General features: G+C 38.2%; 1 protein-coding gene across 4 annotated transcripts in view; it reads left to right on the top strand.

Moving 5' to 3' along the window:
* The window catches only part of PDS5A (PDS5 cohesin associated factor A), a 90,451-nt gene that overhangs the window by 18,205 nt on the left and 56,959 nt on the right, over positions 1-15,287 (top strand). For all 4 annotated transcript variants that reach the window (XR_010430191.1, XM_064652994.1, XM_064652993.1 and 1 more), the window contains exons 3-6: positions 12,739-12,942; positions 13,366-13,452; positions 14,222-14,319; positions 14,814-14,940. Coding sequence is in view for 3 of the 4 variants with exons in the window: in XM_064652994.1 (XP_064509064.1) it covers positions 12,739-12,942; positions 13,366-13,452; positions 14,222-14,319; positions 14,814-14,940 (516 nt within the window). In the remaining variant the exon portion in view is untranslated. The remainder of the gene's footprint in view (positions 1-12,738; positions 12,943-13,365; positions 13,453-14,221; positions 14,320-14,813; positions 14,941-15,287) is intronic.

The following is a 15,287-nucleotide window of genomic DNA, read 5'->3' on the forward strand; positions in this document are numbered from 1 at the left end:
AACTTTGTTTTTAATGGGGCTGCTTTAAAATAAAATGAAAGCACAAGATGCATGCAGAGTAAGGAAATTGTTGTGTTTTCCCTTCAGTCCATTCTGTAGTGCCTTAGTTCTGAGCTTGGTACCTGCCTGAAGGCAAAGCTGTGGGGTTTTTTTGTATTTCTAATACAGGTAATTGTGTGCAACAGGCAGCCAAATTTTCAGGTAAAATAATGCTTCATCGGAGAAGGATAATTCATCTGAATAGAAATTCTTTGCAGCAGTGCATCTAGTTTGGTAGGTGCAGTAGCTGGTTCCTCACCAGCTGCTGGCAGAAGTTTTCTGGAGTGTCCACGTCAACCAGTGCCTTCTGAGGAGCTTGTTCTGGTTTGATGTGCTGTTGGTTAGGGGTTTTTTGTAGTTCTTGCTCGTTGCTAGTCTTAGTTTTGATTGTGAAAGATGAAGGCTTTTTACAGTTTTACAATTCTGATTTTTGTCCAGCCTTTCACATGGGAATGGAAACTCACAGTTTCTGCATTCTATGACAGTCTCGTACTAATGATTCCAGTAGGTGACAGCAGCATAGCCAAAAATTTTTAGTGCAGTTTTGTCACTAGGTATGGTTCTTGCTGGAGTTTCACATTATTTGTCCCCTGATTTTTCAGTCCTAAGGCGCAGTGGAATCTGGCTCCTAAAGACACCAGAAAAATTAGTGTTATAGCTGAAGAGTATTTTCTTGTTGACCATGGTACCTTCTGGTGCTGCTGAGTGTGATGGTATTATGTGTGATTGCTGGACATTGAATGAGGTCCATGAAAGAAATTTTAATGCCTTTTTTCTCTTACTGCCACGGACTGTCCAATCAGAGTTAAAGATTGAGGTACAAATATTTCACATAATATTATGCTTCGATAGGTATAGAAAGTTTTCAACTCAGCACCATTTACAAGATTGCTGAAATAGAAAAACTCGGTTTTCTTAGAAAAAAAATATCTTTTTTTGGACTCATTTTTTGGTTGTGTTGAAACACAAGCAGGGAACAGCGTGGTGTGCTTTATACATGCCCCACTTTTGGATGACTGAGTCAGGAAGACTGTCATGTACCATGGGATGCATCTGCACTGCAGCGTAGAAAAAGACATGAATATAGTCTTTAAAACATCAGTATTGCTGGCAGCATAGCTCTCTAGTTGTGTTTTAATGTGAAACTCTAATGCATAATTGTGTTGTGAGAACTGATCCTTAAATACTCACTTCAAAATGAATCCTTACAGTCAATTCACAGTAGAAATGCAAATGCCATTTTTGTTCTTGTCCAGCACCACCTTCTCTTTGGAAGAGGAAATGAATTATCACACAGCAGTGAATTGGTTATAAAGAATTCTCTCTAACATCTGGATGCTATTATCAAAGTACTTGGGAAACTTCATATGGAAATAGGAACTACTGCACCATGAGGATACGATTTTAAGAATTTTTGGGGTTTGCCCCAGCCACATATAACACTTGCCAGTATAGCTAGGGAAAAAGGACTAGTTAATGAAATGCTTCTAACTGATGATGTCTTGAATTATCATTAGAATGTTTAAAAAATAGACTCTTTCAAGTCCCTCTGCAAATACTCTTATGTATCTACGTATGTGGAAGTGAAGTTTCTGAAAACTTAGGTGACTTTCAGTGTTTTAATTTATGAACCTTCTTAGAGTATTTCAATTGTTAATCTTTGGCAGGAAAAGTGTAAAGAATTCCATGACAAATCTTCCCAGTAATAAAGACTGGTAATAAATACTGCTGAAAACTGAATTGCTTAAAAAAATTAAAATAAAAATTGGTGCTCTGGCACTACACTTAAATCATGGATGTGTAAGAGATCAAGAATAGTATTAATATTAAAAGATCTTGTGCTGATAAGTATATGCACTGTCTTTTCATTATTTGAGAAGTAGTATACACACACTGTTAAAATGGGTGATTTGATCCACAGTATTATAGTTTGTGTCACAGAAAATTGTGTGAAACAGTTTAAAACTGGGATAATAAAATACCTTCAGGATTTCAGTATTGGTAAGGCCAAACTAGGAATACTTCTCAATGTTTCTTACAGTAAAACAGCTTAAAAAGGTCTTGAATTGAGTAGCCAGATATTGTCATGCATTAAAAGCTGATTTTAAGCAAAAAGTAAATATCAGTAAATAATTTTTGTTATTGACATACAGTGACCTATGTTAGATAGTACTCTGCACACTTGAAAACCTTGTAGCTATTTGGGAAATGTGATGAGGTGTTCATCACAACCAGGGAGAATTTTGCAGAATTCCTATTAAGTTAGATAATTTGAGTGGGCAAATCCAAGTGGAAGCTTTTAGGTTCAATGTTGATTAAAACAAGGTAACAAATAGTGAGAGAAAACAAAACTCTTTACTGACTTCATGAAGTTGTAAAGGACTAAATCAGGAGATACTTATGTATCAGTCAAGAGCACTTACTGAAATCTTTGACTCAACAGCTTCTGTTGAAAAATCTTATAGAATTTAATGCCGGCTGAGGAGCCAAATGGTAAATGCTATGGGTGTTATGCATCCCTTATATAAATAAAATATATGTGCAATACTGAAGTTACAGTAAATCTTTGCCTCCAAAGCTGTGAGATGAGGATGTGATGAGAATGATAAGAACCTGGAAGGCAAAGAAAGTGGTGGCCTAGAAAGGTGAATGGGGAACCTCTGCTGTCTCAGGTCATGATACAAACCCAGGAAATACATCATTAAATTCAAACGAGTAAGTTAATTGATACATTGCATACGAGTTTTGAAAATTACTGTAACAATGTATTTTTGAGACCTTGAATTTAAAATGATCAGTGATCACATCTTATGCCAGTTTCTACTGAATAGAGGTACAGGAAAATTTTCTGGCAGCCTACTAGGATTTGGATATAGCTGCCCATTTCAGGCTTCATGTGCTTGCCGATATTAAGAATTTGTGTCGCTGTTAGATTGTTTTTTAAGAGTTTGTGCATTGGAAGACTAAGTAATTCTTCCCTTCCTGGTCTTGGCCATTGAATTCTATCTACCTTCCCTTCTGCTAACTCTGGAATGTATCAGATATGTCTGTGATCTAACTGTGCCCGTCAGAAAACTATCCAGGACTTTTTCCAGGGAGTTTTTCAGACAGATTAGTAGGTTAAATTGACTCATGGGGTTATTCAGCAAGTGTTGTGTCCAGTGCAAAGTGTGCTGTGGCACTGCATGGCCAGAGGCAGGACAGGGTGAGTCATGGGAAAGGGAGGAGATAGTGGCTGCAGGTGGTTAAACTGGATCTTCATGTCACAAGGAACCAATACTACAGCTACCTGGGATTAGGACGTGATTTTTTTCATTTTATTTGCCTTTTTCTCCTGCATCTGTTGCATTTTTTTTACTGTGGGGAATCTTCTAGCTTTACAACAGAACTGGAATTCTGCTGTGTGTTGATTATGAAGATGTAAGATGTGGGAAATTGAACAACCTCTCTCATAAATTGGTAACATTACTTGTCCCGTTTTGATTAGGATGCTGTATATGTGTGATATTTGCATTCATTATGTAGTTACTTAAAAATGTGTATCAAGGAAGTTACCTCAAATAATCCCTGAACTAACTGCTCAGTATATAGGGGTTTATTACACATAGTAGCCAGTCTTTCTGCTTTTTCATACATTAGATAAATTTAATATTTGGGCTCTTGGAAAATAGTTGGAGTTGCTTGATGCAAGGAAAATAATACAGAATATGTTGTTTTACCAATGTGAAGATAGTGGTAAATTACAGATCTGTGACTTCTTTGCGTGTGATCTGACAGTTGGCCAAAGCTCTCAAGAGAAGCCTAATGTAGGTTAGTCCCCAGGGGAAGGATAGCCAGTTAAACTGTTTGCCCAGTCAGAGGACTATATCACTGTACAGACTACCATTGCTATTCCTGCATCACCTTTACATGTCCTATGATACATTTGTAATCACACCTGGAAACCCTGGTCATTGGCTTCACTCGGTGAGCAGGATGTAAAGAAGGAAACAAATAGTCTTTGCCCCAAAGAATTTATAATATGCTTTATATAATCTTTTATTCAACTTTTCATTCCCCCTCACCCTGAGTTACTCAAAACTGCTTACATGTCTTGTCAGAGAGCATAGATTAAAGACTTTGTAGTGAAAATCAGGCAATAAAACTTATTTTTCAGGGGTTCCTAATAGTACCAGACAGGGAGTGCTACTTTTCGTTTTACAGCTGCTGTGACAGCAGCAGAACTTCACAAGAATGTTTCAGGTCCTTTCCAGTTCATTGATTCTATGATTCTCATATCATAGAATCATAGAGTGGTTTGGGTTGGAAGGGACCTTAAAGATAACCTAGTTCCAAACCCCTGCCATGAGGGACACCTTCCACTAGACCAGGCTACTCAGAGCCCCATCCAACCTGGCCTTGACCACTTCTAGGGAAGGGGCATCCACAACTTCTTTGGGTAGCCTGTTCCAGTGTCTCACCACCATCACAGTAAAGAATTTTCTTCCTAATATCCAATCTAGACTTACCCCTTCTCAGTTTAAAGCCATTCTCTGTTGTCCTGTCGCTACACGCCCTTGTGAAAAGTCCCTCTCCAGCTTTCTTGTATGCCCCCTTTAGGTACTGGAAGGCTGCTATAAGGTCCCCCTGGAGCCTTCTCTTCTCTAGGCCAAACAGCCCCAACTCTCTCTTCCTGTCTTCACAGGAGAGGTGCTCCAGCCCTCTAATCAACCTGGTGGCCTTCTCTGGACTCACTCCAAAATGTCCATGTCTTTCCTGTGCTGAGGACCACAGAGCTGGATGCAGCACTCCAAGTGGGGTCTCACCAGAGAGGAGTAGAGGGGCAGAGTCACCTCCCTCAACCTGCTGGTCACACTGGTTTTGATGGAGCCCAGGATACATTGACTTTCTGGGCTGCAAATGCACCTTTCCAGGTCATGCTGACCTTCTCATCTACCTCAGGGCTGCTGTCAATTCATTCTCCACTCAGTATTTGTTTCTGAAATTACTTCAACCCAGCTGGAAGACCTTGTACTTGGCCCTACTGAACTTCAGATTTGCACAGGCCCACCCCTCAAGCCTATCAAGGTCCCTTTGGATGGCATCCCTTCCCTCCAGCCTGTCGACTGCACCATACTGCTCAGTGGTGTTGGCAAACTCGCTGAGGGTGCGCTCAGTCCCACTGTCAGTGTCCCCAGCAAAGGTGTTAAACAGTGCTGGTCCTGATACCATCCCCGAGGAATGCCACACTCCAGTTCAGAGACAAGAGTGTTTTTCTGGGACAGTGTCAGATGTCAGCTCACGTTTAGGTAGATGACATCATTTGCTCTTCCCTGATCTACCAACACTAACCCCATTGCAGAATACCACCGAAATTGTCCCCTTAGGGAAGCCATGTTGGCTATCACCAGTCGCCTCCTTATTTTCCATTTGCCTTAGCATAGTTTTCAAGAGGATCTGCTCCATGATCTTAGAGGTGAGACTGACTGGCTGTAGTTCCCTGGGTGGGCCCTGAGAAGGAGTTTTTTGCAATGAAGTGAACCCTGGGAGCAGGTGCTGCTCCATGACACATGCTTCCATGGTCAGAAAGCAGCCCCCATTCTGAAGCCGGAGATCCTGCAGGCTCGTTTTCTACCCATTTCTACTTGTTTTTCCAGAGCGTGCATGGCACTCCTGTATTTAAAGCATACTAAAAGGATAATAGAATCAGTAAGGTCAGAGAAGACCTTTCAGATCATTTAGTCCAACCAGTGCAACAAGTGGTGAACTGTTGTGTTCACCACTAAACCATGTCCCATCTACACGCTTACAAACTACTTCCAGGGATGGTGATTCCTGCTTGTCCGCTTTTTCAGTAAGGATATTTTTCCTAATATCCATCTGAACCTTGCCTGGCACAACTTGTGACTGTTCTTCTTGTCCCTTTGCTTGTTACTTGGGAGAAGAAGGTAACCCTCAGCTCACTACAACCTCCTTTCAAGTAGTTGTAGAGAGTGATAAGGTCTCCCCTCAGTCTCTTCTTCTTCAGGCTAAACAAGCCCAGCTCTCTCAGCTGCTTCTCATAACACTTGTGCTCCAGACCCTTCACCAGCTCGAACTTGGTGTTGTCTGTGAACTTACTGAGGGTGCACCCAATCCCCTTGTCCAGATCATCAATACAGATACTGTCTATACAGGGCTGGCCTCAAAGAGAGACCTTCAGCTGTTGTTTCAGTAGGTTAATTAGCACAGTCTGGTAAATATCCTCTTACAAGAAAAGGCTTTTGTGACTCCTTTGGTAGCCACCTTCTGTACTTTTCAATTTTATTATTTTTTTTAATCAATGAGGGTAATCAGGCCTAAGTAATGTGTTTCAAATCAGCATTTAGTATTTTTAGCATTTCGTGAGTTGTATTGCTGTTTCTTCCTTTCCTTCTTCTGTCATATCCTGCAATTGCATTTTCATTGTTTTCATGCACATAGCCTGTTGTTGGCTCATAATTTCCTTACAATTGCTTAATAAATGTCCATCTTTCCTCTCTCCTGTTGTTTCCAGCTGATAAGCTCTTAATAGCATAAATTCTTGGATTTAAGAGCTAAGCATGAGACCATTTACCAGCAATCAATTTTTGGCGTTTCTGTTCTCCTGTAATATCCTGTCCTTTATTGCCAGTCTGTAACTGTGTCATTACCATCCATTCCTACCATTCTGCACAAGTAAATTCATTCAGGTCCAAAGTGTCCTTTCAGTTTAACACTGAGAAGCTAAGGAGACAATGTCGCACTAATCTTCATCGCTTGCAGCATTCTCATTTTCCATGTGGCTCAGTGTAATGCCGTTCTTGACACTTGGACAAATTTCTTCTCATGGTTGATGTTGTGTAGAGTGTTGATTATCTTATTGAAGGCACGAGCTGTTACAAGATGAGGGTTAGCAAAGTAATTTATTTTTTATGTGCTACCCTGTTTTTCTTCTTTGTTTATTTACCCTTCCAGATTTGGTTTGTATTATGAAATTCTGTTGATGTCAGCCTGTTGGATGTATTGGCAAGATCTCTTTTCTTGATCATTATGTTAATATTTGATAATTTCTGGCTAGTTGGTATCTTCCTTGTTTGGAGGTGGTGGTGGTGTGTGTGTGTGTGTGTGTCTGGTTTGTTGTTGGGATGTTTTGGTTGGGTTTTCTTGTTTGGGGTTTGTTTTGTTGTGTTTTTTAAGAAAAACCAACAAAACCTGTGGTACTAAGTTTATGATATCATTTGTCAGGTATTTAAAGATTCTGGAATAACAATGATCTGATCCTCCTGATTTGAATACTTGGATATCTTTTCTTTTTGTTTCTAACCGCACAATAATGTCTCTTCCATGATTGTTTGATACTTCTGGCTGACAGATAGGATTGTATCTGAGGGAGACCAAAATTTCTCATCCTAAATATGCACCATGTAGAAGTATTTTTTTTCAGAAATGCATGTCTGTGGATTTTGGTGTGTTTTACACGGAGATCTTTAAACAAAGAATATAATTTATTGTTAATAGTTAATGGTAAGAATTGCCTATAGTACTGCTTAAATCATGTGAGGAAAAAATGTAAAAACACTCAGATGGCAGCTGAAAATTGCTAGATTTGGGTGTACTGTAATTTTAGCCTTTTCTTGGCATCTCTCACAGAGTTGTCTGAGCTCTTGAAGTGTCATCTGGGCTCACATCCATTTGGTTATGTTTTACTTTCAAATATCTTTTGTATTTAACCTTAGTACTGAAGTTAACTTCTGATAGTATTCCCATTATAACAAATGGTATCAAATTCTCTCAGTTGCTAAATTTCTTCTTTTGATGATTACAAAATTTTAAAATATTATCTTTTTCTGGTCTTTTTACAAACTGGTGGTGGTTAAATGTTACTACTTTTGGAATCCTTCGAATAAGCCATTGTAAGAAGAGTACAACAAGTGCAACCTGCACACTTCTTCCCCCTGCTGTGACTGGCTTGCAGGTTGGTGTTTGGCCTGCCAGCTGCACCAAGGCTTTTGTAGATCTGCCTGCTGCTGCTTCTCTGCAAGCACTGGTTTGTCTTCTCTCTACCGATTACCCTGTCTCTCTCCTTGTTTATGTAACTCTTCTCCCTGTAATACTGGAGTCATCAGTAAGTTTCAGCAGCAGTTGATCTTCCTGATCCCACAAACCATGTGCCCAAAGCTACAGGATCTGAACAGCAAAAGTTAGTATTTCCATCCGAGGCACAGATCTTGCACAAGAGCCACATGCAGCTGAGTCACATGAGGGCAAGCTACCATGCTGATTTAGTGTCTTTGAAAACAGGCTGCACATAAGCTGCCTACGAGGTGTGGGCAGTCTGTGAGCAGTGCTTTGGCAACCTCTGGTATGTGTTTCAAAGCAGTTGAGAGGCCGACAGCCTCACAAGAAGCTGCCAGTGTTCATCTCACCTCTTTTCAGTCATCTAGTCACACTGAACTGCTTTCATGGTCAGCACAGAGTTCCAGGGCAAAACTGAGGTAACATCTGTAAATGTCATTATAGACATCTGTGCTTGAACTCAGTCAAGGTCTGTGCATTTCTCTCTAATGGGTGAAAAGGTAACCCAGAGTGACTGGCTTGCATGCTGCGTGGTTGATGCAATCAGATAAATACCTCCCTGAAAGCTTTGACTTCTTTAATTTTCAATATGTTTGTAACATGCTAAGAGTGACTTAAGCAGTCTTCATTTAGCTGTTCTTGCTATTTTGAATGAAGGCATTTGCATTTCTTCAATGTTAGAGTTAGATTATTTCACTTACATGTTTGCAGATCCTGGGAGAGTAAAATCTTGATCTGATAGTTAGAATTTCAAGGTAATATGGTAAAAGTGCCAATAATGAAAATTTCTAGATAGTTTTAACAGTTTCATTTTTGCAAGCTAAGTAAAGCACAAGTATGTGACAATTTAATGGAGATGCATTAAATCCAAAGCAATACAGAATGAATTTAATAATGAATGTGCATAGCTGTATTTTGTTTACATTTGTCTAGCAGTTAGTGTTTTAATTGAGTCTTTAACTGTTTGGAAAAGAATTGATGATGTTACATTAATGTGTTTAAAGAATACTTTCTGTCTCCTGCTTTTTGCACCGAGAACAGTGACAGTTTTTTGTGGTGAAAGCTGTTAAGTCTGTAGGTTTTTATATAAGTGAATATTAGTGTTCTAGTTAGAGTTGTTTTGATTGTACAGCAGTTAGACAATAGTACTGTAATTTGGAAAAGTAGTGAGTTCCTGTTACAGTTTGATCACTTTTTCTAGAAATAGAAACTGTCTTAGCATGATAAGGAGTGGTTTCCAGTTTGGAAATTTAAAACCTTAAATTATTTGAACCTTTAGTCTTTTTGTATCTGTAGAGTTTATTTTAGGTTTTCAATTTCGTGAGTAAATTCTTTTGGTGGATAAATTTCTAACTGTCACAAGTAATACTGGTATTGCAGTGTTAAGGCTAGAAAAAATTTAACTAAAAATATTCCTGAACCAGTTACAACCAGTTCTTCATAAGATGTTAAAACTTCCTTTAAGAGGTTATCAGTATTTGTTAAGCATCATGCAACTTACATACTGCTGCTTTTTTTCTTTCTTTAATTTCTTTGAGAAAGCTCATAATTTGTAACAGGAAATGTAATGGAGTTATAGGAAATATACAAAGAATAGAACCTATGTGCAATACAATGTAAGGAAGATTTTTGGGAAGGGCTGGATACATATGCTGAATTTTACGCGTTCCTTCTGAATACAAGAGCAACATAGGAAGATCTGTAAGACTTGGTGTGTTTTCAAACAGGCAAGACAGTGTGAAAGACTGGTTTCTTTACTTTAATCCCAGAATATCTGAACATTTTGTTAATCAAATGGCAAAGTTGTGTGAATTTTCTCAGCACCGTGCTGCTTTACCTCGTCTGTTTTGGACATATCAGAGAAGGGATAAATGCAAGATTTATGCATATTGTCATATGAATATGAGACTTTAAAGAAAGATCTCAGGATATGGAGATGTGATCTAGAAGGGTATGGAGAAAGGAGATTGGTCTTATGGGGAAGATCAAAAGTTTGCTTATATAGGTAATCTATAAAATGGGTAGAATGACTGATAAGAACTTTGGTGAGATAAATTGATATGGTACAGATACAGTTTATCAGGATCTACAGATCTTTTAGACCTTTCTACCATTTTTGTAAAGCCTTCCACAGTAGTTGTCTGAATCCCATGCTGCAAGTTAAGGCCATTATTCCTTGTCCTGCCACAAGCAGAGAGCGAGCATGTGTGGTGTGGGTTTTGTTGCTGTTTGGGATTTGGGTTTTTTTTTGTCATGTTTTTTGATTTGATGATGGTATTGGGTTTTTTAATTTGATTGTGATTGGATTTTTTGTTGTTGGGGTTTTTTGAGGATTTGTTGTTTGTTTTTAACACCTTCCTGATTGAAAGAGTCTGGTAGGTTTTGAAGAGTATGTTATCTGCTTTTTTAATTCTTGAACAGGACAGGTGATCTAGGAAGGGAACAGGTGATCACAGAATATACCGACTTGAATGGGACCCATCAGGCTCATCGAGACCAACTCCTTTCCCTGTACAGGACAACCCCAAAAATTACACAACATTCCCAAGAACATGGGCAAAATGCTTCTTGGACCTGTTCCAGTACCCATCCACCCTCTGGGTGAAAAGCCTTTTTCTAATATCCAACCTAAACCTCTCCTGACACAATTTCAGGCCATTCCCTTGGGTCCTCTCACTGGTCACCACAGAGAAGAGATCAGTGCCTGCCCCTCCTCTTCCCCTCATGAGGAAGTTGTAACTGCAGTGAGGTCTCCCCTCAGACTGCTGTTCTCCAGGCTGAACAGACCAAGTGACATCAGCTGCTTCTCATACATCTTTGCCTTTAGACCCTTCATCGTGTTCGTTACCCTCCTCTGGTCACTGTCTAATAGCTTTATATCCTTCTTAAACTGTGGTGACCAAAATTGCCCCCTGTACTCGAGGTGAGGCCAGACCAGCCCAGAACAGGGCGGGACAGTCACCCCCATGGACTGGCTGTGGACGCTGTACTTGATGCGCCCCAGGGCACAGTGATAAGTGGCCCTGTAACAGACAGACCTGTGCTGTCAGAAGGGTGGGTTTGTGCTTTCAGCAGAAAACATAGCTTAAGAATATTTTTAGTGAAACAGACCAATACAGATAAAGTTTGTATCTTTATGGGCTGTAGCTCTAAAGTTCTCTTTTTTTCTGTTTGTTGTTGTGTGGAGTTTTTCTCCTCTCTCTTCCTTTCTTGAATTTTGTTTTTATAGTAAGTTGCTCCATGAAAGATTGTACTTGTACATTTATAGAAATCAAAAAAGAGTTTTAAGTAATGTACTGTAGGAAAGGTTGCTGTCAAACATTTCATTTGTAAGATCTACTGAGCTTGAGACTATTTCAAAACTCAGAAAGGAGGTGAAGCTGAAAGACAGCATTTTCATGATGGAAGCAGGGACATGCTTAATAGTGGAGAAACAACCTTAGTGTCATTTGAATGGCACAATAACAAAAAAATTCTGGTTAGAGATGTGTTTATTAGTTGTGTGAGCTTAGTGTTCTCTTGCGTTTTACTGTTATTATTCTAGAGGTGAATTTGACCCATCAAGATTTATCATTTTGCGTTTACTCATGAATCTCTTTAATGTGTGTCTGTATACTTTGTCTGTAGTGGGTATGCTACTGGTATGCAATCCGACTGTCCTTCACAATTTTTACTCTAAGGATGCTCAGATGACCAGGAGAAATGAAACACAAAGATAGATTTCACTAATATCATACTAAGACTCTCTGGCACATCTGCCTGTTCTGTGCTGACATCCTAGGATTTAAATTAATTTTTAATTTAAAAATTAAATCTGCAACTTTCTATTTCTTCAAACTAAATTTTCGCTTTCCGTTTTGCCAAATTATTATGTTGAGAAGTTTCTATTAACTGAAGTTGTATAATAATAAAAAATAAAGAATTTTGGTGGCATTTCTTCTTAGCCATGCTAGAGGTAACAAGGAAACCACATAGTTAATTTTTTCATTATATTGATAAGGGTATAGATGCAGTTGTCAGTATGCAGAAAGAAAAGATCTGCAGCATTAGACTTATTTTACATGAGGGATCAAATTATTGTCTGGCATTATAGTTTATTTAAAACAGAGAGAATGACTGTGCGTGTGTAAAGTGCTTCTTGAACTCTGTGCCTCGATACAGGCAGAGTATTAAGAGTGGCCTCTTAGGCTCCTCTCAAGTCTTGGCATAGCTCTTAAAGCAGCAGTATTATACTGTAGCCCTGTGTTAGGCCAGATGGCATACAGCCCCTTGGAGTATTTATGCTGAGGTGAGTCCTCACTTTCAATTGCAGTGGGACTGCTGTGAGGAAGAAATGCTGCCATGTCCAACCTCATCGGTGTGCAGCTTCTGTGCTCTACCTCAGACCAAGATTGGTAGAATTGAGTAGATCTGCAAAGTGATTTTCGGTGTCTTAATTTAAAATACCAAGTTCAACAAACCTTTACATATCAGATTAACACTTCTCTTCTTCTGATACTTGTCCTAACAAAAAAATTGTAGTACCAACTGTGATTATGCAGCGGAACATGTATTGATAGCACTGCATTCTTTTAAAAATTATTGTTTGGTAATTAGGAATAAAAGCAGAAAGAACTCCAATTTTTTTTTCCCTTTGATTTTCAGATGGTGGTAAAAACATTCATGGATATGGACCAGGACTCAGAAGATGAGAAGCAGCAGTATCTCCCACTAGCCTTGCACCTTGCATCTGAATTCTTCCTCAGGAATCCCAATAAAGATGTGCGCCTCCTTGTAGCATGTTGCTTGGCTGATATCTTTCGTATCTATGCTCCTGAAGCTCCATATACTTCCCATGACAAACTTAAGGTAAAAATGCTTTATAAAATAAAGGCTTTCTTCCTACCCCATTCTCTTACTGAGGAAAATCAAAACCACATTCCCCTTCCTCCCCCCCAAAATGAAACCAACCAACCAACTCCCCTCAAAGAAACCCCAAACAACAACAACAACAAAAAACCAAAAAACAAACAAAAATAAACCAAAAAAATTGGGTTTACTCCCATTTATACTGATGTTCAATTTTATTAAAGACATGTTGCTTTAATCCTGTGAGTCAGTGTAATAATTAAGGACTAGGCATGTAAAGGAACACTGGATGATATGACCAGTGTCTGTGTTGGTAATAGCTTTCTGTCAGTGCCTAAAAAAAACAATTTAAAGTTCTCATATCATGAGTTTGAAAATATGAGTAAATGTCACTACTAAATGGTTGTATTGTTTTTTTGACAGGACATATTCTTGTTTATTACAAGACAATTGAAAGGCTTGGAGGACACGAAGAGCCCTCAATTTAACAGATACTTTTACTTGTTAGAGGTAACTCAGTAGTTGTAATTTTCAGTAGCTGGCCTTTGCTCTGCAACCCTAAGAAGTGTCATCAGTATTTTTTCCAGTAATTTTTCCAGATGTGCCAGTATGCCTGTGAAATTTATTCCATAAATCACACCAGTCTCATTGAAGTTCAATGCATTGCTTTTTTTAGTAGTTATAATTCTGTTTGCATTTAGTAAGTTCATTAGCCTGCAGTTGTGGACATGTTGAAATGATTGGTGTTTATTAACATTTAGCCTTTATCTTACAAATGTATACATTGTTTTTTGTATCAAGAGAGAAAATTTCAAATGCTGATTAAAATGCAGGTGTGCTTATATTGATGATGGGAGAAGAGATATAAGATTTTTGCTTTAAAAATGTTGCAAAACAGTACTCTTGACAAGAATAGGGAGAGGGTTCGGTATGCATTTAGAAATAGTATCTTGTTTGTAAATCTTTTATTGATACGTAAAATTGTCATATGAAGAAAAAAGTCTAGAACTAGGAACTTAATATATTAACAATTTTTGTCAATCGAGTTTTATACATAAGAAATCAGATTATTCTATATGTAGTTTTTTCTGGATATATCTGGCAAAGCCCCTTTGTATTAGGAGTTCTTTATATGCAAATCAAATACCCAGTCTCTTCCCCAAAGGGAATATTGTATATTTTTTTTCCTTAAATAGAAAAAACCTGTAACTAACATGATTATATTTATGTGACTTAAAATGAAGTTGTAATAGCCTGAATATCTTATTTTTTGTTTTAGAATTTAGCTTGGGTTAAATCTTACAACATCTGCTTTGAGTTGGAAGATTGCAATGAAATTTTTATTCAGCTTTTTAGGACTCTTTTTTCAGTTATCAAGTAAGTTGAATTACTTCCATTATTTTAAATGGTCAAAATATCATCAGTTTTGGGGGTAGACTGAATCCTATCATAGTCTACAGATAAATATGTCTGAACAGACAAGTCTTTATTTGTCCAAACAAAGATATACAAGGAAAGCAAATGAGTGTGAATTACTGACGGTACGGAGGGGTGTACGTCTGAAAATAGATGTGTTTTAAAATCTGTTGTCCATGTTATAACTATACTTTAATCTGATTCATTTATCTACATTTTTACTTTTGTGACTGTGTCTTTTTTATTTTGATTCACTTAAAGCAGAGCTAGGTTGTTCTAGGTTTTTTAACCTTCCTGTAAGAGAAGAAAGGCATGTAAAATGGTTTTGAGTTTTGAGATGTGGAGAGTGTAAGGGAAGGCGAGCTGGACAGTGTTAGACATTGTTTCTTGACCGTACTGTTAATATTTGTCAGGGTCTGAAAATTTAGTGTTGATAATATTCTTTATGATCTTAGTAATAGCCACAACCAGAAGGTACAAATGCATATGCTGGATTTGATGAGTTCTATCATCATGGAAGGCGATGGAGTAACTCAGGAGCTGCTGGACTCGATTTTGATTAACCTCATTCCTGCACACAAGGTCTGCAAAATAAAATATTATAGTAGTATACCATTATAACAACATTAATTTTTATTGCCTTTTGCATGTTGTTTATCTCTTCACGCACTTAAGCTATCAGAACTGTTTTATTTTCCCCCGGTCTTGGAAAAGTTGATTGAAAATTTCCTTTGGGAATTATTTGGTGCTGTTCATTAACTGTGTCTAGATTATTCGTTATCAAGAGATTGTGCCTACTTGCTGCCTCAGGATCTCTGTACTGAAATAGTGTTTTCAAGTAAATGCAATAGGAAGACATTATATCTTAAGGATAGTGCGTTGTCGGTTGTTTTGCTTTTCGGATTTGGTGCAGGGTTTATGATTGACAA

This window comes from Pseudopipra pipra, chromosome 4, assembly GCF_036250125.1.
Source record: "Pseudopipra pipra isolate bDixPip1 chromosome 4, bDixPip1.hap1, whole genome shotgun sequence".
NCBI classification, from domain to species: Eukaryota; Metazoa; Chordata; class Aves; order Passeriformes; family Pipridae; genus Pseudopipra; species Pseudopipra pipra.